At 49.6% G+C, this 22453-nt stretch overlaps 1 protein-coding gene across 1 annotated transcript in view; it reads right to left on the reverse strand.

Moving 5' to 3' along the window:
* LOC149352629 (uncharacterized) overlaps nt 1–22453 on the reverse strand; it is a 137952-nt gene that overhangs the window by 21476 nt on the left and 94023 nt on the right. Inside the window, exons 3-4 of the mRNA XM_089581828.1 lie at nt 20347–20550; nt 15480–15893 (exon numbers count right to left, since the gene is read on the reverse strand). Coding sequence (XP_089437954.1) covers nt 15480–15893; nt 20347–20550 — 618 coding nt within the window. The remainder of the gene's footprint in view (nt 1–15479; nt 15894–20346; nt 20551–22453) is intronic.

The following is a 22453-nucleotide window of genomic DNA, read 5'->3' on the forward strand; positions in this document are numbered from 1 at the left end:
TGTTTTGGGGAGGACATTAAAATATTAAAAAACGGAATGTACGCGGTATTACCGACGCTAATAGCACCATTATAACTCACTGTATGCAATCACCAGGCAAAACAGTTAACTAAGATTGTGCTTCTGGGCCCCTTTAAAGTGGTGGTTTCGCCGAACAATGGCACGCAGGGACGTTGAATTCTCAAATATTACTGCAGAGTAAGCTCGATGACAAAATGAATTTCGCTCACTTTCCCTCACATGCGGTCGATAGTCCACTTTATTCTTTGCAGTGGGCAACATCACACTACCAGGAGCTAGGTGTTTCGATTTTGAGATCGAGTAGCGTTGTTGCAGTCCTAAAAGACGACCAGCTGAAGGCACGTTCACATGGCGTTTGTACTTCGCCGGTCTTAGCTTATATGACGGCTTCTTTAGGGCGGTAACAAACATGCTTTGAACTGAAAGATGACTTGGCACAGACATTGTCAATAATAATAATAATAATAATAATAATAATAACAACAATAATAATAATAATAATAATAATAATAATAATAATAATAATAATAATAATAATAATAATAATAATAATAATAATAATAATAATAATAATAATAATAATAATAATAATATTCGCCATTTATAGCAATTAGAACATTAACTTTCGGTGCATATAACACTAACTCAACCCAGCTATTGCTTGATAATCATATTTTAGCGGCTACTGATCTTGTAAAATATAATCTTGGCATTTTTTCATTTCAAGCTGTAAAATAATCAAATTCCAGTGGCTGTCATTTCGATCAAGTTCCTCATGTTTACGAATATAACGAGATTTGCAGTAAATCATTCCCTATTTCCTAATTTTATCCAATATACGGAATAATTGCGCAAAACAAACATTTAATTTCTCGTCGTTTTCTTTTTTGGATCACGCTACCATATGCCTGAAAACAGCTGAATATGCACCGGTTTAACCCAGAGCTAAAATATTTCTTAATATCGAGGTACTAACGTGATGTGATTTTTCATGACTCTTTACTGAGTATATGTTGTCTGTCTGAATATCGTGCTTTTTTTTTATATTTCCGCCCGATTTTTTGTTTCATGTGTGTATTGCCACCTGATCTTTTGCAACGTTGTAATGCTGCTGACATTTTGCGAAAATTGGGGGTGTTTGTTAATTTTTTGTCAGTGCTACGTTTTGTTTTGAACACTTTCATGCCCATCATGTACGGAAGGTCCCAATTCAGTCTCCGACTGCGAGACCTCTCTTGAATACTTATTTCATGTATAGCATGGCCGTGAACTAAATAAAAACGATTCTGATTCTCATTCTGAAGGACCCCTAGCTTTGTGACGTTTTCCGTAAGCTTAGCTCCAGCCACATTACAGGCGAAGTTAGCATCAAGCATTGTAATCAAACGGAGCAGAAGACATAGGTAGAGTGGAGAGACGAAGATAAGCGCTTTACAAAACTTGCTTTCCATCTCCATAGCTATCCAAGATCCCAATTTACATTCACAGATGGCATCGCTAACGTGCTGTGTTGCGAACAGCATTGTGTACTGCCTTCCGCATGATTGTTATCCTTTTCAATATGTCGTTAGTTCGTGTGCGATCTTGCTCCGTCGTGCAAAAAAGGTTTAGTCAGCGTCAGCGCCAAACAGAAGCCTCTCATTGCATATTCATCCAAATAAAGGAATAAAATGTCGCTAAGACAGAGTGGAAGGGCTTGGCGCAGTTTGGTTGCAACGTACCACAAACTTCTGCGCCTTGCCACCGTGTTGAGCCCGGAATGTGCGTTGAGCGCGAAGAAATACGCGTACAGCACATAAAATTGGCTCACATATGCGATACGTTTTTGTTCATTAAACCGAAACACTCCTATTTCACAGAAAAAAAAAAGAAGTGACACGATACTGACCTCGGTACTCGCGTTCCTCGCTGCATTTCGTTACTGCTTCTTTGAAAATTGTACAGCCGCTTGGAAAAATAACGCAGTGTCAGATAACAAATGGTTCCGCTCGCGAAGCGTTGTCAGGCGCTTGAGTCTTCCTCTTCCCTTGCCAACTTTTGAATGCATGGTGGAAAGAAAAGTGGACGAGTAGCGCAAATCGTGGGAAAACTTATACAGCGTACGTGCCCACGCAATGCGCCTATACGACATCCGCTACACGAGTGGTTCGCTGCAAGCAGTAGAAACTGCCGGCCACACGCAACGAACGTCACAGACGTTTTCAGTTGCACCTCACATCGAAAAATGAGTTCGCGCTTCGCCGAATAGCGGACGAACACCAGAAACGTGATGGAGCAACCGAGAAGCGTGCTCTATTGTTGCTCGTTTTTGTGAAACTTCAAATACCGTGCCGAAATATTATCGTGGAAATATCCTCCATGAGACTAGATTCTCCGTGTCTGTCTCAAACGAAAAAAAAAAAAAAAGAATTGCCAACTCTCGGCTCCGATTTAAGACTAGTCGATCCTCCCCGGTGGCGGGTCTCAATCCGTCCTGTCCCGCGGATTAGGCACTCTCCGCTCCTGGTCTTCTCGAGCTGTGGAAGACAGAATGCACCGGCGCCTCGGACATGCCACGATGGTCGTGAAAGATGCGCGGATCCCCGCGGGAACGAACGGCGTCATTCGGCCGCGTCGCGAACAGGATGACATAACAAGGCGACGCGCGCAGTATCACGGCGGGGATTTTCGCCCGAAACAGGACGAGGCTCTGGTTATGAGAGTCGATAGAAATACCATGCCTTAGATAAATATAAAATTATTTGCGCTGTGTGGAAAGTACGGCGCACGGAGCACTCTAGCTCTGACTGAAAAGCGTCACGACCTTTGCTTTCCATCCTTTCTTTTTTTTTTTTTATCGCAGAGCTGACGTCTGTCTCAGACAATGCCGGAAACAAAAAGGTCGATATAGGACCTTAGTATTTAGATATACCTGCGTTCTGCAAGGAACGCTCCAAAGGCCCATTGCTGCGTGCTCATGTGAATCGGGACGAATAGATGTGCCGGTGAAAGAGAAACAGCTGTTTTATCTTCCACGCGTCCTTTCAGCTGAGTTATTTTGCTATCGATTCTTTCATGCTCAGGAAAATGTGATGTGAACGAGATCACACACGAGCTGAAACCGTTCGTTTGCACCAACCCCCCCCCCCCCCCCCTCCCCCCGAACAAACGGTATGCTAACCAGGAGTTACCGGTGCACTAGTTTGCAATTACCGACTGCTAACAACGCTAGTGGAAGGGAACAGGAGCACATGGCCGACCAAATCAGTGGCGTTTTCTTAAGTGACTAGGAACGGTTTCTTCTGCTTACTTTTTTTTCTTTAATGCTTCTTCTTTCCAGTTTCTTCTTCTTAATCATCTTCCTTCTTCTTTTCTACGTCTGCCTCTGTGCAGTCACTGCGTATTCCTGCACATGCACAATATTCCCTTAGTTGCATCTCAGCGCATGTGCCGCCCACCTAGTGTTGTGCTCACCGCTGTGAACTGTCAGGAACAGTACGCGAGCTCGAAAGCGAGCACAGAAGGATGACAGTGGGTGACACATAGTTGCCATGCCCCGCAAGAAAGAACACGACGAAATAAAAACGGAAAGCCGCAGTTCAGGCAAGACACGGTTATGCGGTGCCTCCGACAACAGCGCTGCATCCGCAGCAGCCCAGCTGGGAGGCGCGGCCACGGGCTAGGTGCGCAAAACTGCCGAGCAAGCGGAGGGGGGAGGGGGGCATTGAGCGCACTCTCTTGAGCAAACATGGGCCTCCCTCCGCATCGGGAAGCAGCGCTCGCAGAACGTGCCCTGCATTCGCATTCGCACCATCGGCGGCAGCGTGGGCGCTGCGTGTGCGCGGCTGGCCGCTGTCACTGGCGAATTCATCCCTGATTAGCGCCACGCGCTGCTCCCTCGTCAGCGAGGACCTGGCTTGACAAAGAGCTCACGGGCGCGCAGATCTGCAGCTTTCTGCCGCAACAGTCACGCGATGGCATGGTGCGTGGATGGCTATAGTAATAAGAGCACCCCTTTGCAACGGGGTGTGGAGGTGCCCACCAAACTCAGCACTTCCCTATTTTCTTTTCTTTTTACTGCGTTACGAGTGTAGCCCTCTTTCGGCGAAAAATCCGTGGCCTGTGTGTCCGTGTAAATACTGCGCCCATCTAGTGCACTTTAATGAATCGGAGCAGATCGGGACACCTTCTGGGCGGGTCTGGTCCTCGACTGTTTCACCTTCCAGATAAAAGGTCTCACATATGCTTAGCGGATGTTTACCTTGCGTTTAATGAAATTTATACCAGGGTCTCTGAGTTATATTAAAGAGGCGTTATAAAAATGGCATTCAAGACATTTATTTTTTTTTACCAGGACACTAATTTCAATGCATCATAAACCATGGAGACATGCATCATGACGTTAGCGTGTATTCTGTGGGGACGCGCTTTACTCCTGCCCTGTGGTTCGCTTCCCCGCAGTGCACCGTCAGCTCGTCCCCGGTGGTTCGCTCTCCCTCAATGCACCCTCCTTAGTTCTGTTACCTTAACTAACGAGGGAGGGCGCTAACTAACAGGGGAGGGCGGGGGAAAGACGGTCCTCTTGGGCTCGGGACCTGGGAAGCACGCTGACGTTCACTCGCAAGGCTCCGCTCTCCGCCGGCGGGGCGGCCTCGTGGTGGGAACATGCTCCCGCCATCTCGTCCCGTTCGGCCTCGGGAGTTTCCTCTTGCCCTAACGTGGGCGAACGTTCGCTCGTGACCGTGTTGGTGAGTCTGACGTCCTCGATTCCTCAGCGCATTTTGTTGCTAGCTGGCGTTATTGTTGTTATTGTTGTTGCTAGCTGGCGTTATTGTTGTTGTAGCACATGCCTTGCTTGTGTCAGCCAGTATGTCGTCGTTCCTTTGTTCCCTCAGAGCAAGGCCCGCCGTGTTCGGCGTGCGCTCGGTAGCGCTCGCGACCACGGGGTGGGGCCGAGCGGTATTGTTGTTATTGTTGTTGCTAGCTGGCGTTATTGTTGTTGTAGCACATGCCTTGCTTGTGTCAGCCAGTATGTCGTCGTTCCTTTGTTCCCTCAGAGCAAGGCCCGCCGTGTTCGGCGTGCGCTCCGTAGCGCTCGCGACCACGGGGTGGGGCCGAGCGGTTTGAACTGTGTCAGCCTCGGTTAATCAGAGGAGAACGTATTTATCTTCCTAACTAAAACCCCACATCTGGCGCCCAACGTGGGGCCTGCTCTTGGAACATTGGACGACTGTTCGGTTCGAGGAACGCTCTTTGTCCGGACTTGACAAATGCTAGGCCTAGGGTCATTTTCATCGCTAGGATCTGCGGCATGCTCTCTTGAGTGCGCTGCAGCATGTTGGAACTTTTCTACATGCTCAGCACATTTTTCTGCGAGTTTTTTTTTCTGGAGTATCTTCAGCATGAGAACCACGTGGTCCGCATCGAGGGAGCGCGAGGTCTAGCGTCCGCGGAGTTACCGAGCCCGAAGTGAGTGAGTACGGAAGCCGCGTGGGTGGTCCGAGTTTTCTGTATATATTTTCTCTACTGTCTCTGTTTCGACTCTGGGAGTCGCGGCTCCGGGACCCGGATGACCTTAGGCCACGGGTGCCGCTACGAGCTCGCTGGTATTGCGTCCGATGCGGTGGGCGCCGACCGCTCAGAAGCTTCTTCGTGCAGTGAGCGGGGTAGGACCACCCCACAGAGCTGATGCCTCCTCGCGGATGCGTGCACGTAACCCGTTTCGGGTCTTTCTTTTGTTGAGGGTCGTTGTTACAATGGTAGTGAGGCCTAAGGCTTTTCACAGCTGCCTGCACCATGTTGGGAGAGACACGACCACCGGACCGTGGTGTTGAGAGGGGGCGCACTTTGCTGCCCACCCGTTTTGTAACCACGCATGAATTGAGAAGTCTCGTTCATTCAAGAAAGGGCTCTGTTCACTCTTTGCGTTTCTCTGTTCACTCTTTGCGTTCACACTTTGCGTTTGCATAGCTGCCCGATACGTTTTGCTAGCGAGTTGAGCATTGAGCCACAAGGCCCTTGCGGACGCCATTTTCCTTACCGTGCCCTACGTTAAAGGCGTGCGGAGTGTGTTTCGAAAATCTTGCAGATCCAGTGGAGCCACCCAGGCTTGCTGTCCTGTGCACGTTGTCTCGCCGCCGCCTGCTGCGACGGGGCTGCCTGTATCCTCTTTGGTGCATACATCCGGGGCAGCCGTGGCGAGACGAGTCAGCAGTCACCTCCGGCTGCTGTTACCCTGGCGACTACTGCAGAATCCTGGCCTGCAGTTTTCAACCGGCCCTATCTTCGCGGGCTGCGGACACGTAGTCCCCGGGTTATGCGAGTCGTCCCAGCGGAGACCTTCACGCCGCCTTCGGAATACCGCGGACGTCTGCGTGGACGCTGTCGGTGTGACAAGCGCTGCATGATCTGTCTCAAGTGCCTGAAGACAACGAGACTTCTCCATAGCATGTACGTGTAGGCGCGTGGGTCCATTTAAGGTTGGGAGGATGTGGGGACGCGCTTTACTCGTCCCCTGTGGTTAGCTTCCCCGCAGTGCACCCTCGACTAGTCCCCGGTGGTTCACTTCCCCGCAATGCCCCCTCCTTAGTGTTGTTACTTTAACTAACAGGGGAGGGCGCTGGCGTCGCAGCGCCACGAGCGCCACGGATGGCGTGTTTGCTGCGCGCGCGGGGGGGAAATCTTCGGCTCGGGACCTGGGAAGCGCACTGACGTTCATGCGCAAGGCTGCGCTCTCCGCCGGCGGGGCGGCCTCGTGGTGGGAACATGCTCCCGCAATCTCGTCCCGTCCGGCCTCGGGAGTTTCCCCTTGCCCTAGCGTGGGCGAACGTTCGCTTGTGAGCGTACTGGTGAGTCGTACGTCCCCGACTCTTCAGCGTATTTTGTTTCTAGCTGGCGTTATTGTTGTTGTAGCAATAAATGCCTTGCTTGTGTCAGCCAGTGTGTCGTTCCTTTGTTCCCTCAGAGCAAGGCCCGCCGTGGTCGGCGTGCGATCGGTAGCGCTCGCGACCACGGGGCGGGGTCGAGCGGTTTGGACTGTGTCAGCCTCGGTTAATTGGAGGAGAACGTATTTATCTTCCCAATTAAAACCCCACAATTCATCGCAAATTAATAAGAATCTCAACAAGGAAAGAACACATCACGTCTTAATCATAAACTCGGTCGCCAGTTTTAATCAGCGATGCATCACCAAATCTGCCCGGGAGTAATCAAATGAGTATGATGTTCATGCTCATGAGTAAGATGTTCGAAATCAATGACTTTAAATCAGAAACTCATCACATATTTTTAAGGGAAAGTAAATGTGAACCATTTTGTAATGTCTCTAAAGGCAGTTTTATTTCCCAGTATTAAAAACTCCACGCGCGCAGTGAATGTATAGTGCAATAATATTATGTAGAAATTTTCTGCTGATTTTTAGCATGCAATATTTGCAAACTTTGCGAACTTTTATGCGCTTTTGGCAGCTATTCTGCAGCGCACCTTGGTGGCAGAGGCTTTCATCTTCTCTAAACACGTAAATTAGTGTTCTTCGGCTGATTTTCTTGAGGCGCTATGGGCGATACTAAAGCAAGTGTGTCTTGGCTACAGCTGAGGCATGTGCACAGCCACGTCACCCTAAAGCAGGTAGGCCATCCCTCAGTTTAGCAGGGGATAGTGCGGCGCAGCTCACTTTTCGTAAGCTGCGCCATTTCGGGGGCTGCAGTGCCCGCAGTATCGCGGACGAAAATTACTGGGAGTGCGCCAAAATGGTGCACTCCGATCGAGAAAAAGTACTTTGGTGTTTTCCAGATTTTGCTGACCACAAAGTAGCAGTGTGCTGAAATTATTTCGACAGAAATTGATTTATATCGGATACGATAACGTTTGGGCGAGAAGTTTCGCAAAAGTTTGTTCAAGTGACGTTTGTTGAAGTGGAATATCACTGCATTTATGCTGATAAGTGCGCATTCTAACGCACCGTTATACTGCTTCACATAGAAGGACACCGAGTCCTTAATTGTGATCAAAAAAGTTTTTCTTGCTGATTTGAGTCTTCCAGATTCTACATCCATCGATAGCTGACTTCTTTGTCGACGAATTTATCCTGCGCGCACCTTCTTCCTGTTTCAGGCTACCCTCCGTTTAACGCTCTTTGCGGCTCCATTTTGGTTTCCCGCATACTTACTGGTTGGTTTTCTGTGAGCCAGCGCTCTTTCCGTGCAATAAGCGAAGATCTCAACTGTCGATCTCTTTTTCCTTCATTTTCCTGTTCTTCATACACGATTTTACTCAGCGTTTTTCGCTCCTTGAACAATGTCCAAGGCGTGGCCTCCTGCACGACCTCATTTATCGTTGAAGCTGCAATTTGAGCGGGCTGGCAGACGTTCATTATGTGTCGTATAGCGCACGAAACGACAGGACGCCTGCGCAAGTCTGTGCGGTTTGTTCTTTATCTCCAGGTCCCGTCTTTTCTTAATTTCTTTTTTGCGATGTGACGCATAACGAACTCATTTGTGTTTTTAGTTTTCTGTGAGAACTTTATTCTAATCATACTGCAGCTCTCTAGAGGACTTCTAGCCCTGATTGTACTCCCAGACTCATGCACAACGCCACAATCCCAAACGTAAGCCATGACAAAATTGCTTCTCTTCATATAATTCTTAGCACCTCATACCTGCCTCATTTATGACAGCCGCATTTCTCTTTTTTTTTCGCCTCAAAAGCCTCTTCATGGTTTTTTTATATACTATCTCGCATTCATCTATCAAGATATTCGTACTCTCCTATCCTGGGTATCGATGACCCTGCACTGCAAGCACCTGACCTGTGGTATAGCGTTGAAAAATATCAGCCCAGAGTTATTCAAGGAGAAATTAAAACATAGAGCGACATTTTCGTATCCACAAATGTTCGCAATTCGCGAATGACTGCAAAAACGCTGGCGCCACTGGTCCAGAACCGTCGTGACCAGTTCATAACAGAGGTGATATAGTAATTTGCTTCCCTGTAGCCATCTTTCCACATCTAGCATATGAACCATGAACAGCAGCGGTGGTACACTGATAACAGACAACCCTCTCTTAACTCTTTGTAAACATTTAGAAATAAAATTTGATCAAGGTGTTCGCACTCTACTGTCAGTAGAATAAGACAACGCTGGCGCATTGAGTGGAACTGTGCGATGCAGAATACATAAAAAAAAATAGGGGCGGGCGGAGACTGGGGGAAGAGGAAAGAAAGAAAATTTAGAATGCGGTGTGCTCTGTCTTTCTCTCCAGTCTTCTCCCAGTATCGGTAAGCTGCCGAACCTCCATCGTTCTTTGTTTCGCGACACAAACATTTTGTAGCGATGTGTGAGGTGTGTCTGATCCGCTAAAAAGTTCACTATTCAACTCCCCGTCTTTACTAACCGTTAACTAAGGTTACGAGGTAGAGTGCCTCCCGTGGCTGAAATAAATTAACGTGTCCTACAAAACCGTCTACTGCCGCTTACTCACCCGCCACGGCAGCTGTCAAGCTATGTGTTGTCCTGTCGCTCAGCGCGAAGCTAGGCCGTCCGCGACGGGTGCATTTCTGCGGGCATGGAATGAAAAAAAAAATCCCGCTTAATGAGGTTTCAGGGCAAGCCGAATAACGCTGGATGGTCGAAATTAATGCGCACTTTAATCTCATCGCACAGAGACACTGAGGCGTAAAAACACACGGAATCGATCGCTGTATACCTGTATACCCACGCTCACGAACGTCGCGCGCGTTAATTCTCTGCGACGCGTTCACGGCTCGACGCCCGAGTCAGAGTTCGGACGTCGGCGGGAAACGGAAATAACGACACTCGACGCCGCACACGCTCCGCGTTGGGACGCTCTATCATCGCGCAACAGGGTGCGATGGGCTGCCGGTGGTCGGCGGCCGGGCCCTTTCATTCCCCGGCCCACGCACCTCTCTCGTCACCAGGTCGCGCATAGTGGGGCAATTTCCTCGGACTGCGCGTGTCGGCCGGAAAGCAAGAAAAACGAGCGGCAAGGGGAGAAGTCGTTTGCCCGTGAATTTGCATGAGAAGCGGCCAAAGTGTAATCGATGCTCCCCACCATCGGGTGCGGCTCATCCTGGTCCCGTATTTGCATGATAAGCGCCCACCAGCGACGACGGGGATTCGGTGGTGCGCCAGCAGCGACGCGCTCCCACGCACGTGGCCGCTTCGCCGAGAAACAATGAGTCCTCCTCTCTTTCCTTCTTGCTCCTTCGTTTCCGCGCTGTTCGTTTCTTTGCCCCGGACGCAGCGGACGCAGAGCACTGCGCACCGGCGAATTTGGGTAGACCCGGAGCGCCGAACCGCGAGGGGCACGTGCGTGCGGATGCGACGTGAGCACCAGCCGGACCGTTATTTTTTTCCTTTATAAATCTGCTTCTTGCTGTTCATGCATCGCCACGGAAATACTTTATAGCTCGCTACAACGAAAGCGGTCACTGACAAACAAAATGTAGCTCCTCATTAAAGCTCCTTCCATGTTTACGCGCTTTGAGTGTATCGCCGTTTTGTATGCGTAAGACCTAGCTACCGATAGATGCAGTGAGCCAATTTTCCTCCTCAGTAAATTTAAGTGCACAAAGCGGCTTATGGTGCCGACCTCACTTAATAGTTTGTAAGTGCAGTTCATCTGATGTATGCTGTATTAGCTAAGAGCTTCACGGGACCACCTTACTAAGTCACCGCAACGAGTCAGCGCAGACAAAATTACAGGCTCAACAGGAATGCCACAACGTGTCGCTCCCTTAGCGAGCCCATTAGCGTTTTAAGGACGTTAAGATACCACCATCTATTAGATAGTATGAAGGCGGAGTATGAAGTTAGTGCCAGCTGAACAGGACTCATATATGGACGTGGCTCGTTTGCAGCAGCAGGCCAAGAGGGCATTTATCCGAATTAAGAATACAACGGGACTCACTCAGAGCCTGCGGAAGCGACAGGGAAACCATATTCAATCGTGAGAAATTATACGTTCGCAGGCACTAGAGAAATCATGCGACGGGACGTGATCATGAGAAACTGTGCGACAGTGTGCGATATAGCGTCCTTTATAACCTGTCACAACTCACTGTCTTTGTTCGCATTTTTTTTATTTTTTTCAAAAGGATATTCTGCACCTGCTGGAGTGAAATATTTTTATATAAAAAAGTTTGGATGCCATGAATTAGGAGATAACCCTCGTCCATATGATTACTACGAAGAAATTTCGGCGCGCCCTTGAACGTAGTTACTGCTAAGTTCAGACGTAGAGCGACACGTGAGCAGAAGGACGGGGACTGTCTTAAACTAACATTGCGTCTGTGCGTCAAATTACGCGAACCGTCTAGTATGGACGCTTGCATGTGCGGCCCATTTCACGCTGCATTCGAATACAAGGCCCTCACCCCGAGACCGCAATAAGTACACTTCGTGGCCACCAAGCATCTCCCTCTAGGACATCACACAGACTGCGATAAGCTCACGTGCCAGATATCAGGCACCTGAGTTTCTTCCACTTGCTTTCAGTCAGTAACGGCTTCCTTCGGCTGTTGCCTGTTACAGTTGCTGGCCCAATGCCGACAAGGCGGTGACCCAACTTGCAGGAGGTCAACCGCTGTAGTACCACAAAACTGAGGACACGGCTGCTTGCTGGCGAAGTCTCAGGTAGCGCTTACCTCGAGAATTATCGAGTTGTTCCGATGCACATGAGCCTGAACATTACCCCCGAAAAAAGTTCCTAGGAAGCGCAGTTATCACCGATTTGAGCCTTTCCTGATCACGAAGGAACATTTGCAGCGGGTGGCTGTGAGCACATTTCATATTTATAAACAAAAGCGGGGTCGACGTCCAAACCTGCGCGAGCCAGGCTTTAGGCGCTGAGCGTGGCCTTCGTTCCGCCTTCGCAGCTGCGCTAGGCTGCTGGCATGCGAATCTACTACGCTCGTAGTATTCATGTCGCTAGGCACGAACCCAACGTCAGCGCCGCCCCATCCGAGTAACTTCGAGTGTAAGGTTACCGGGGGGTTACGGGCTGCTGTACCGCAGCTTTCTAAAAAAAAAAACAGAATTTGAATGAACTCTGCTCAGCAATGAATGTTCAAACACACACACACACGCGAGCGCATGTACACGCACGCACGCTCGCACGCACGCACATGCACGCCCACGCGCGTAAGCGCGCTATTTCTGGGGCTCGAAATGCATCCACTGAGGGGCACCTAATTGGCATGTTTCAGGCGGAACACAAACTGCTTGTTTCCGTGATGTGCCCACTTGCGAGCTTTATTTTTTTTTTCCTGTAACAAAAACTTCTCAGGAAACCGCACAAACTTCGCGATAATAGCTAACGAATGCGATCGAGATGACGCGTTTGGTTTCGTGGACGCAGCATGGCGGCTTACGCTAGACCACTCGCGAAGTGCGTGCAAGTATACCAGGCACGCAACACGTGCGCACACGAGCCAGAGAGTAGACGGAGCACGGAGATGTGTGCTTCAAAAAATGCGTATTACTTATACCCTTAAATATTCCTGATGCAGCGCGTGGGCTTCGCCTCTTCAGGCGTCCCAAAACTTTGCGGCGCACAACAGACATAATTTTTAATCACTGCCGGGAGCTGAGATGTCCCCCTCCGCTTGAAGGTCATCGCTGCGAAGGGGAAGGCGCCGAGAACAGCGGCATACGCGCAGGGAAGCGCGGCGCCCCGTTTGCGCATGCGCGCTCCCAGAAGAATTTCGTATTCTCATGCAGCCCGGTGGAGCAGCATTAGGCATTTATGAAACCTCTGACTCAACGACAAGGATTCCAGCAACGGCAACGATCCTACTTGCGCACGGGAGCTTGTTCGGTATTCAGGCATGCACGCTAAGGCCTTCGCGGAATGTTTCGTGAAGGCTTTTTCGCAACAGCGGTGACCGACTAATAACCCTCGCAGTACCCGCGACAAGGCCGACCGAAATGCAAACGGGCAGCACGTGCTTCTAGAACCGCACCTAAACGAAAAGAGAGACAGACGGGAGGGACGGAAGGGGGCGGGGCCTAAGCTCTGCTTAATGCTTTCAAAAGCGGTACCAGTGCCCGCGTGGCCGTCTATGTGCCTTGGCATGAACAGACATGCACGAAAGTGGTGCGTAGCGTAGCTAGGGGGAACAAGTATACAGTTTGCCTTAGAGAAATAACAAATGAAAAGAAAGGATAAAGGCAATTGCCCTGAGGACTCCAGAAACATTGGATGACTCAGCAGAAAATTTCCCGTGATACGACGATGCCTCAGTCGTCAGGTGTTTCCTCAACGCACACTAGCGGGGAGTAACGGGACGCTGACGTGCTGCATGGATACTCTAACGCGATGTGAAGTCGCAAAAAGAATCTCCCTCTACCAGGGTTGAAGTATCTTGTCGAAAGAGCTGTAAAAGTGAAATCAGGAAGCAGCTGCCAGAGCACCGAGTAAAGAAAATTATTAGAAGAAAGGCTGCTTCTAACGAAGTAACGGTGGAGACGCTTCCCATGATATAGTGTAAGCAGCCTGTTCTCAGTAACTTGTACTAATCTTATTAACTGTGAGCCGTCCCTTCTCATTAGCGTTATTGCGTTCACTTCTTTCCTGCCTCTCCCACGCCATACGTGGTGTGCGACGCAGAACTTTTTGCAGGTCGCGGGCATCGCCATATGCGCATGCGCATAAAATTTTCAGATGCCGGGCCCTCTGTTGCATAGGCGACACTCGGGAGCCACGAAGTCCCGAAAGAGAGCCAGCCCAAGAATTAGCAATCCATTTAAACAAAATCTTGGACGCGCTGTTGCCGCTCCTTCGACACGGCTTTCAGCTACGTGTTCAAGAGACGCGAGGAACAGTAGACCTGTCCAGAAAAAAAACGACAGTGTATCCATTTGTGTCCCAGCAAGTGAGAGCCAAGCGATTAGAAAAAAAAAAACGGCACTGGTTACAGTGATGAAACTGAAACAGTATTGTTGTTGTTGTTCGTCTCTGGCAAGCGTTAGCATTTCTAATTCGTACTAACTGATTTATTACAGTACATTTAATCAGTCAATTTTTTAACCATCAAAGATGGGCAAAAAGTTTCCATTGGAAAGTTAAAATAAACCATAAACGAGTAATATCCGAAAACACGGTATTAATATGAACGTTCCTTTTCTTTCCCCCTCGAAATTCCGGAGGTAAGCAAGACTGTGGACGCTCGAGCGCGCTCGCGGCGACTGCAGCTGCATGCAGCCTGGGTGCACAACGCCAAGGGCAACTGCCGCCGAATCACGGGCTCCTGCTGTGACCATCTCGGATTCCGCGCGTTTTGCTCAGAGTATGGAACACGCTTACGCGGGTTAATATAAATTTCAACAAATTGTTTAATCATGTCGAATTAAAAAAAAATATTCGCGCTTGCTGTAATAGGCAACCGCCAACAATTCTGTTTAAGTTATATTTCCGCAACCGGTACCGGCGGTAACAGTTCCTTTTAAACCGCTGGCCTACGGTATACCCACGCCCACACTCACACGCGCGCGAAGGCAGCTGGAAGCATCCTAGCGCAGTCTCCTCAAGAAGGTTGCAGCTGTAAGGCCCTCTCGCATACGGCACTGCCTTCGAGCGCCCTTGATGCGCAAATGCATCGAAGAAGAAAAGACGCTCCCTGGTAATCAGTTTTATGTGTTCGTATGATATGGCTGAGACATTATCATCTTATTGTTATTCTCGTTGCATATTGTTTTTCATTAATATATTGTACCTTTGAGGCCCCATCGCAGTGGCTCAGTGATTACGGCCCTCGGCTACTGAGCAAGAAGACCCGGGTTCAATCCCGGCCACGGCGGCTGCGTTCCGGTGGAGGCGAATCGCAAAAGCCGCCTGTGTGCGGTGCGATGTCAACACTCGTTAAAGAAACTCGTCCAGATAAATCTAGAGCCTGAGACACTCAACCCTCAGATTTAATTTAAGTTTTATTTTTGGATTATTTATCGGTTACTGTGACTATGACTTATAAGTAAATTATGGTACTTTTTTCTATTATGTGTTAGCATCGGCGCCACTGTCAGGCACCAGCCTCTCCTTTTATTTCTATGTCAGTAATATTCACAAAAACAAAAACTCCTGTCTCTTCATGAAGTCAGTTATTGTCATGTATCTGTAAATTCTGTCAGCAATTCAGATTCTCGTATTACTTCAATGAACTGGCATCGCGCCAGTTAATAAACTTTTTAATCTTTCGTCTATGCACTGCAGTCAATGTTAACGCTTGTTAGCGCTTTTATAACGTCATTTTACTCATACAATGCTTGCTACGGGTGCTCTAGGGCGAAGCTTGGCTCAATACTTGGACGAATTCAGTAGGAAATCGACGGTGTTGCCAACAAAGGATTATTTCAGTACGTGTGTTGACTTGCAGTGGAGTGGGCAGGCTGCTTCGTGGACCGTGCACTGTTGAAGGCTCGCTCTCTTCGCGGGGAGGAAGGCGGAGAGACGGCGGCCACGTACCTGAGCTCTTCTGGGCGACCGGCGGCAGGCTGTTCTGGACGAGGTGGCAGTCCCGGCAGCCCGGGTTGTCCGGCTCGCGGGCGCACAGGGCGAAGCTGAGGCAGCTGATGGGCTCGCAGCGGTCGCCCTTCCAGTGGTAGCCCGCGGCGCAGGCCGAGCACAGCGTGCCCCGGTGGCCCGGCAGGCAGGCGCGACACGACACTCCTTCGCCGCCTTCTCCGCTGGCCGCTTCGCACTCGCCCGTCGAGGTGGTGTTGCTGCAGGGGCAGGCGGCGCAGCGCTTGCCCACCCGGAAGTAGCCGCTGGCGCACAACTCACACCAGCGGCCCGCGTAGCTCGGGAAGCAGCTGCACGCCACGTCCTGGAGCGCCGACCGCGTGCACGCCACCATGCCTTCCTCGCTGCAGTTGCACTCTGCGAGGAGAGGGTGGGGGAGCTTCGTGAGCACACGCTACGCAGCATCCACACCGGGGGACAGCCAGCGCCGCCCGCCGCGCAAAGACACGCGCTGACAATCACTCTGTCTCATTATAGAACTAGTTACGGGTACCCTCGCTTATTGCGACATTCTGAAAGGCTTCACTTAATGTAAATGAGCGCCGTTGCACATAGGCAGGGCTAACGGGCTGAGCCCACGCTGCTGGCGCCAGGGCAGCAGCGCGCAGTAGGGCGACCGCGCTGTTGCCTACGCCATTAGTGCTAGCGCACGCCTCCCGTAGGACAGGTCTACGCGCAATAATGGCCATTTGGCGCATTAGCGCTGCAGCAATCTAACTGGCCGTTTACAATAACCTGAATACTATCGCGCTCAATGCGAGCTGCAACACACAAGCTGTGGCAGGAGCTCTGTTACCCCAGTGTTGCCCCAGCGATGTTGGAACTTGGTGCAGTTAGGCGTCGATAGAAAGAGCAAAGTACTCGCATACTGAATGTTTGCGCAAATTGAGTGCACTTTGTGAAGGCGCAATGATTTACCTGCACTACAGTGTTGAAGGAAAAACAACGCGAACGGCAGCGTTGGTTGAAAAACGAGAAGTACACGCTACAAGTGCTTACTATAAAATGGAAACTCGAGTTGGTTCACTTCGTGCGCGTTGCAAGTGATATCGAGTGAAATAGTAACTCCTGCAGCAAGCAAAAGGTTTTACTGGTCGAGCGCTGGAGTAAAAAACAGCGGTTACATTGAAGAGAAAAGTTTTAAGTGTATGGAAATACGTTAACACAGTTTTATTTACATTTCATGATCTTCCTGTAAAAAGATTTAAGAATTGACGACGACTAAAATTTTTAAACGTCATGGTAAGAAGTTGGTGCCTCCACAGCACATGTGCGTATCAACACTACGCAACACAAACTGAATTACTTGTAACGCCAAAAGAAAAAAAACAATTTCCTTGACCAACCAGAAGGCAAAGGTCGTTCGCGCAATAGCCTAGCCTCCAGGGATGCTGTTCTGGGGTCTCCTTCTAACACCTTATCCGGCGACAGAAGTGAGCCGGTGCAGTGTCTAAGAACGACTTGGAGGCGAGGGGCAGCCAGACGCGGCCACGCGATGCCCCATTGAGCGTCCACGGCGCCAACCAACGACTCGGCGTGGGCAATGACCCAGTGGTTATCGCTTTTCCGTACAGAGCGAGCAACCGCTGCATCGAGTTCGATGTTAAACGAAGTAAACAATTCCCTTCCTATTCTGCTCAAGATAAGACAGACCAGTCCATTCATTTCCAGCTCAAAGAAGTAATCGAACAGCGTTCAAGAAATTGGTAGCACATGTAAGAGGATGCTTTTCTGACACTTCGAGTCATTAGGAAGAAAATGAATCTGAGAAGGGCTTGGAAATCTATTTGAAAACATTCTTCCAGCTCTACGTTGGAAACAATACTTGTTCCTCTGCATGGCATTTCCTTTTCATCTGCGTTTTTTTTTTACTTGAATACGTAGTACGTAAGACAGACAACATGGCATAGGGCACGAAGCGGATCTCGGGATGTACAGCCTTTGTCAAAAGTTTGGAGCCCAGGGGGTTTTCTTTTGAGCCAAACTTTGTCGTTCTTAATGGATCTCTAGCGCTCCAAATTTCCAGGGCATGAGAAGATTTCTGGTACTGCCTCCTGCAGTAGGTAGGACTTCCATGAATGCTCCTGGAGTCCCAATATAAAGCTTGGAAGTGAACCCTCTGGGCTCTAAACTTGTGACAAAAACTGCACTTCACCTGTATGCATAGAAACTCTGCTGCCCGAATGCAACATGTTGTATTTTTCCACCATTCTTCATTGGCTTAAGTGATGCCAAGCCCTTGATTACGCGTGGATCTGAAAGTCAACGCGGACTAGGATGCAATAGGACCGAAAGAAAATAACCCTTATATTATACCCGCCTTCGACTTGATACTGGGGTCTAAGCGCAAGAAAGTACGCCCTGTATGCATACGGTATTATTTGTGAATCGAAAACTGATCACTCCATCTGCCCGAAAGACAACAATTATTTCTCTTTTTTAGGGGATAATAGGATATATTTAAAGAGAATATGGTGAGGGAACAGGATGTAAGGGAATAGGGTGTGTGGGGGATAGGATGGAATGGACAAAAGGCTCCAGCCTAAGCATTCTTTCCAGCACAAGTCGCTGCACAAGAATGCGGCTTTTAATTTTCGTGCCACCCTGCGTTTGTGAGTTTGTCGCCAAGTGTCATATGCTTTATGACACTGATTCTTCCATGCTGTAGGGCTACAAGATCCGGTTAACGTCAGCTCCAGGAATGGGACAACTTTGAGGTGGTGCCACAAATCCAGGGACATTCGCGAACGATGGGCTAAAGAGACAGTGGTTTAACTCAAGATTTTCAGGACATGAATTTGCATCTTTTCTTTTGCGCCTGTAGCACTTACGGAGCACATCCCTTGCATACGATCCTTCAACTTCAGACTGCTGCTTTTTGAACGGGGAGCTGAGGCGACATGCGCGTGTTTCTTCAACTTTCAATGACCAAGTGTTAACATTAGGCTAAGCTATGGGCATTTTCACGCTACGGCGCATAAGATGCTTCATATAAAGCCGGCCTCGGTATAATTCATGCACTCTTTTAAGGGCTGTTGCCAATCGCTGCACGCTGCCGTATCGTTCTCAAGATCGTCTCCTTCCTCTTTCTTCGTCGGTCCTGCACGCACACCATCGAGCGTCCTCTCCGCGCATATCCTCTCGAGAAAGCGGCCCCTCTGTCATCTCCTCCAGCTTAAGTGCGCTATAAAGCGGTAAGCGAAGCTATCCCGCGGGAGCCTAGCTTCACCTCCAGGCAAGAACGGTGCGCGGCTTCGCCTCTGTTCTTGCTGAAGGGCCGCGCTGTGACAGGGATACCGCTGGCTCGGGCGCACAGCCTTGTCGCGCAATTCGCGCGCAGTCAACGACTCGCCAGAACCGCTGCTGCCGGTGGCTGCGTGCGGAGGGACTGCAGGAGCTCGTAGGCTTCCTTCTCCCTGCCTGTCCCCAGGGAAGGGCGGCACTCTCGAGCTCACGGCCCGTAGCGGGGCCGCCCTCCAATCGGCTCCTGGTGGCCGCGTTTGCTCCCCTGCTCTCTGCCTCTTCTTCGTTGGCGCCAGCAGCCATGCGTAGATCGCGCTCGCTCACCACTGAGTGAGCGCTATTAACGGCTCCGCCCCGTAAGTCATGTTTCAGTGCGTCGTTCAAGCGTCAACGACGGAGTAGCTGACACGCGAACATACTGCAGTCACGGACAAGCTAACGTGGAATGAGGGAGCGACGACGAAACTACCGTTGGCGCAGTGCAGCTACGATATTATGTACCGATTAAGAGGTAAACGCCGACACAAGGGTGTTGGCAAGCGTGCCGGGATCAGCGTGATCAGTGTTAGGGGAGAGCCCAGGCGAGTGCCTTCGTTGCTCCTGATTGTATCATTCTTACAATACGTCCCTTAGCGCTGGATAATACGTGGACAAAAAATATATTACGTTCTGCTTCTGTCGCTTAGTTTCGCAATTGTCCCTTGACAAGCGCTGTTGCCGCGGTGTCATTCTGCTCGGAAGGATACGTAATTATCACTGTCGAGCCGGTGCTCATTCATGTTTTCGTGGCTGCACGGAACCACCATTAATTCTTGGTCATCATTCCAAGTTAACTCGTCCATGAGCGTAATAATAGAAATGTTCTCGACTCAGGGAACATCTCTCCAATGTCATTCATTTCCTTCAGGATATCATGTAAGTGTGGGCCGCCTGTGAAATTACGTCTTGTTAATGCGATTGACTACATGCGATTGAGTCGTTACTCTTACAAGGGAAACAGCAAAAAAAGGAAGTAGGAACTCTGTTAAATTAAGTTATACACTAGCATATGAATAGTCGCGACCTTTAGAGCTAGCCTATTCCCATAAACGCGTATGTTTGAATTAACTAGCCATCAAAAAACACTCCTCCCGGAAGGCGACAATAGAATGGAGCATTTAAAGGTATATACAGCTTCTTCTAGTGAATAGCCCGCCGCCGGAGACGTCGGTAGGTTTTGAACCGGAGGTCCCTCTCAAACCGCATGGGAACTTCGATACAACGCTCCTAGCAAAACTCCGACTTCCACTTTTGCTGTCTCTGCCCATCGATTCCCTTTCTAGGTCGCGAAGGCAGTCAGAATTTTTCTGCACGCGAGGTTGATGAGGTTTTTCTGGAACGTCGGCTTTACTTTTTACATCTTTATACCCTAGAAAGTAACGGTAGCAAAGGCAGAAGAAAAGAGGAGATAACAAGGCCGGAATACTTTAGGCAATGCCCGTCAGCCTATTCCGTTTCACGAGTCGACGACTGGTGTAGGCGTTAGAGATACCAAGTAAAGAACATTCAGAAGGGAAAGGGTGCTTACGGATCTTGTTGTCCAGGTAGGAGTCGTCCCCAACGGGCAGCTCGGCGACGGGCAGCGCGGTGCGAACGGTGAGTTTGGGCGCAGAAGCCGTCTGGACGTTGGGGTAGACGGCCGACAGAACCACGGCATACTCGGTGCCCTCGCGCAGCCGCGTCACCAGCTTGGACTGGATCACCGCCGGCAGCATCAGGGCCTTCTCCTCGCCTGCGCGTACACTTGGTTAGGCGTGCCTTCGCTCGACCAGGACGCCACGAGCGGACACAGCGTGCGAACATGATTCGTGGCAGGCTTTAATTTTGTTGCAAATTTATGCATACATAGAGAACAGAGACGCAGAGCAAGAAGAAGGAACAGTTAGCATAAGGAGGAGCACAACGCCTTCCTGCTTCACAATGGACAGCGGTTAGAAAGAACAAAGGTAAATACGCGCTGCAAGCTTTACTCAGATCAGCCGCCCTCTCAGATCTTAGCATGTATAGTATATTTTCTATTTTGTTTGAAGTGCGGCAAACCGAGGAAAGAAAGGTGCGCGGCTCCGCTTCGGGATGTGTTCGCGTGTTCCTTTGTTGAGAGTGGCGACTCTGTAAGCGCAAAACGGAGAGAAATCAATGCGAGAATTTGACCATTAAGCGAGATTCAAGATGCGGGTTCTTGGTTAGGTTAGGGGACAGTTTCGATGGCACTAAACCGACGTCCCACCTTCAGTTGTCTCTTTTTTTTAATTTCAGAGGAGGAATCCAGGAACAACTTAATTTCTACAAAAGTAATAAAAAAAAAGCAATTTTACAAAGCAGGCGAAGACGGGGCTGTGCTGGGAAAGTCTAACCATGGTCAAGACAGTTTCAATTTTACAGGTAACTTGTATATATATTTCGCCCGCTTGGCTGCGATGCGAAAGCTGCGGCGAAAGTTGGCAGCGTAAGGTCCCATGCGAACTCGCCCGTTGCGGCCTCTTTGAGCTGTGGCCCCGTCAGGACGCAGTCCGTGCTGTTGGCTTTCCCCCAATTCCTGCGGGACCAACTCGAAAGCCCAGCCTCGCTTCGGTGGCTCAGGCAGCACTCGAGCGTTGCGCCCCTGCTTCCTCCAGCCTTCGCTGGCCCCGGGTGCAGCGAGCGGGGAAGGTAAAGCCTCCATTTCGTGCGAAGCAGCCGAGCAGTTGTAGCGGCTGCGACCACTTATTACGACTGCGGGAATGGAACGGAATAGGGCGACGTCTACGGGCTCATCTCCGTTCACTGTTCATCGTCGCCTTTGCTGCCTCGAGCCCCTTTTTGTGTTAGGCTCATGTGCTCTCAAAGCAAAAAAAGCGAAAAAGCCTACCTTGGGGAAAAAAAAAAATTCCGGATGTCGTGTTTGTCAAGGAGCAGCGTTGTTAATAATGACAAAACCCGGCGCCTATGTTATTAATAAGTCGACTAAAAGATATTTCTTCGATAACATCCGTCTCTTTCCTAGTGGAGCCCCCTTTCAGGAATAAAACCGAACGACAAGCTTCGTACGTTTCTTCAACGGCGACTTAAACTGGGCACAATAAAGCTTCGCGTATATCTATCGAACTTATATGCACTGGATTAATAAAATTTACAGACACCCTGCTTGTGCGCTGCAGATCACTTCAAATGTGTCTTGGTTTTTTTTATTTCTTGAAGAATTGGGCAAGTGCTATTGTAAACCATAACACTACACAAATGCTTTGTACATTATCGCAGAGTGGAACGACAATGCGTGGGTTAATATGACTTTATAGCGTTGGCAGCGCTAGAGATGGATAAGAGCCACTTGTACTAACATGCCTAAGAACGACAGACAGATTGCGTCTTTTTCGTTTTTCGCCTCATGTGTGCAAGCCGCTGTCTGAAGGAGCTTAAGCGGCACGTCGCCACACGTCAAGGGTACACATAATGTGGCAATGTGCAAAGAATCGAAAGAGCGAATTCATGGTCCCAAAGAATAATCAAAGAACGGGTTTCTTTGCGGAGGAACCAAAAGATCTGAGCCATTATGCAGCATTAGCTTGCGGCTAAAAATGCCCCATGCTTACGTTGAGGGCGTCTGGTAACGTACTCTAACGTCAGCGCCTCGCCCAGCGAGCTTAAACTCTGTTACA

The sequence above is a fragment of the Amblyomma mixtum genome, chromosome 3 (assembly GCF_055824585.1).
Source record: "Amblyomma mixtum isolate Tamu chromosome 3, ASM5582458v1, whole genome shotgun sequence".
Lineage (NCBI taxonomy): Eukaryota > Metazoa > Arthropoda > Arachnida > Ixodida > Ixodidae > Amblyomma > Amblyomma mixtum.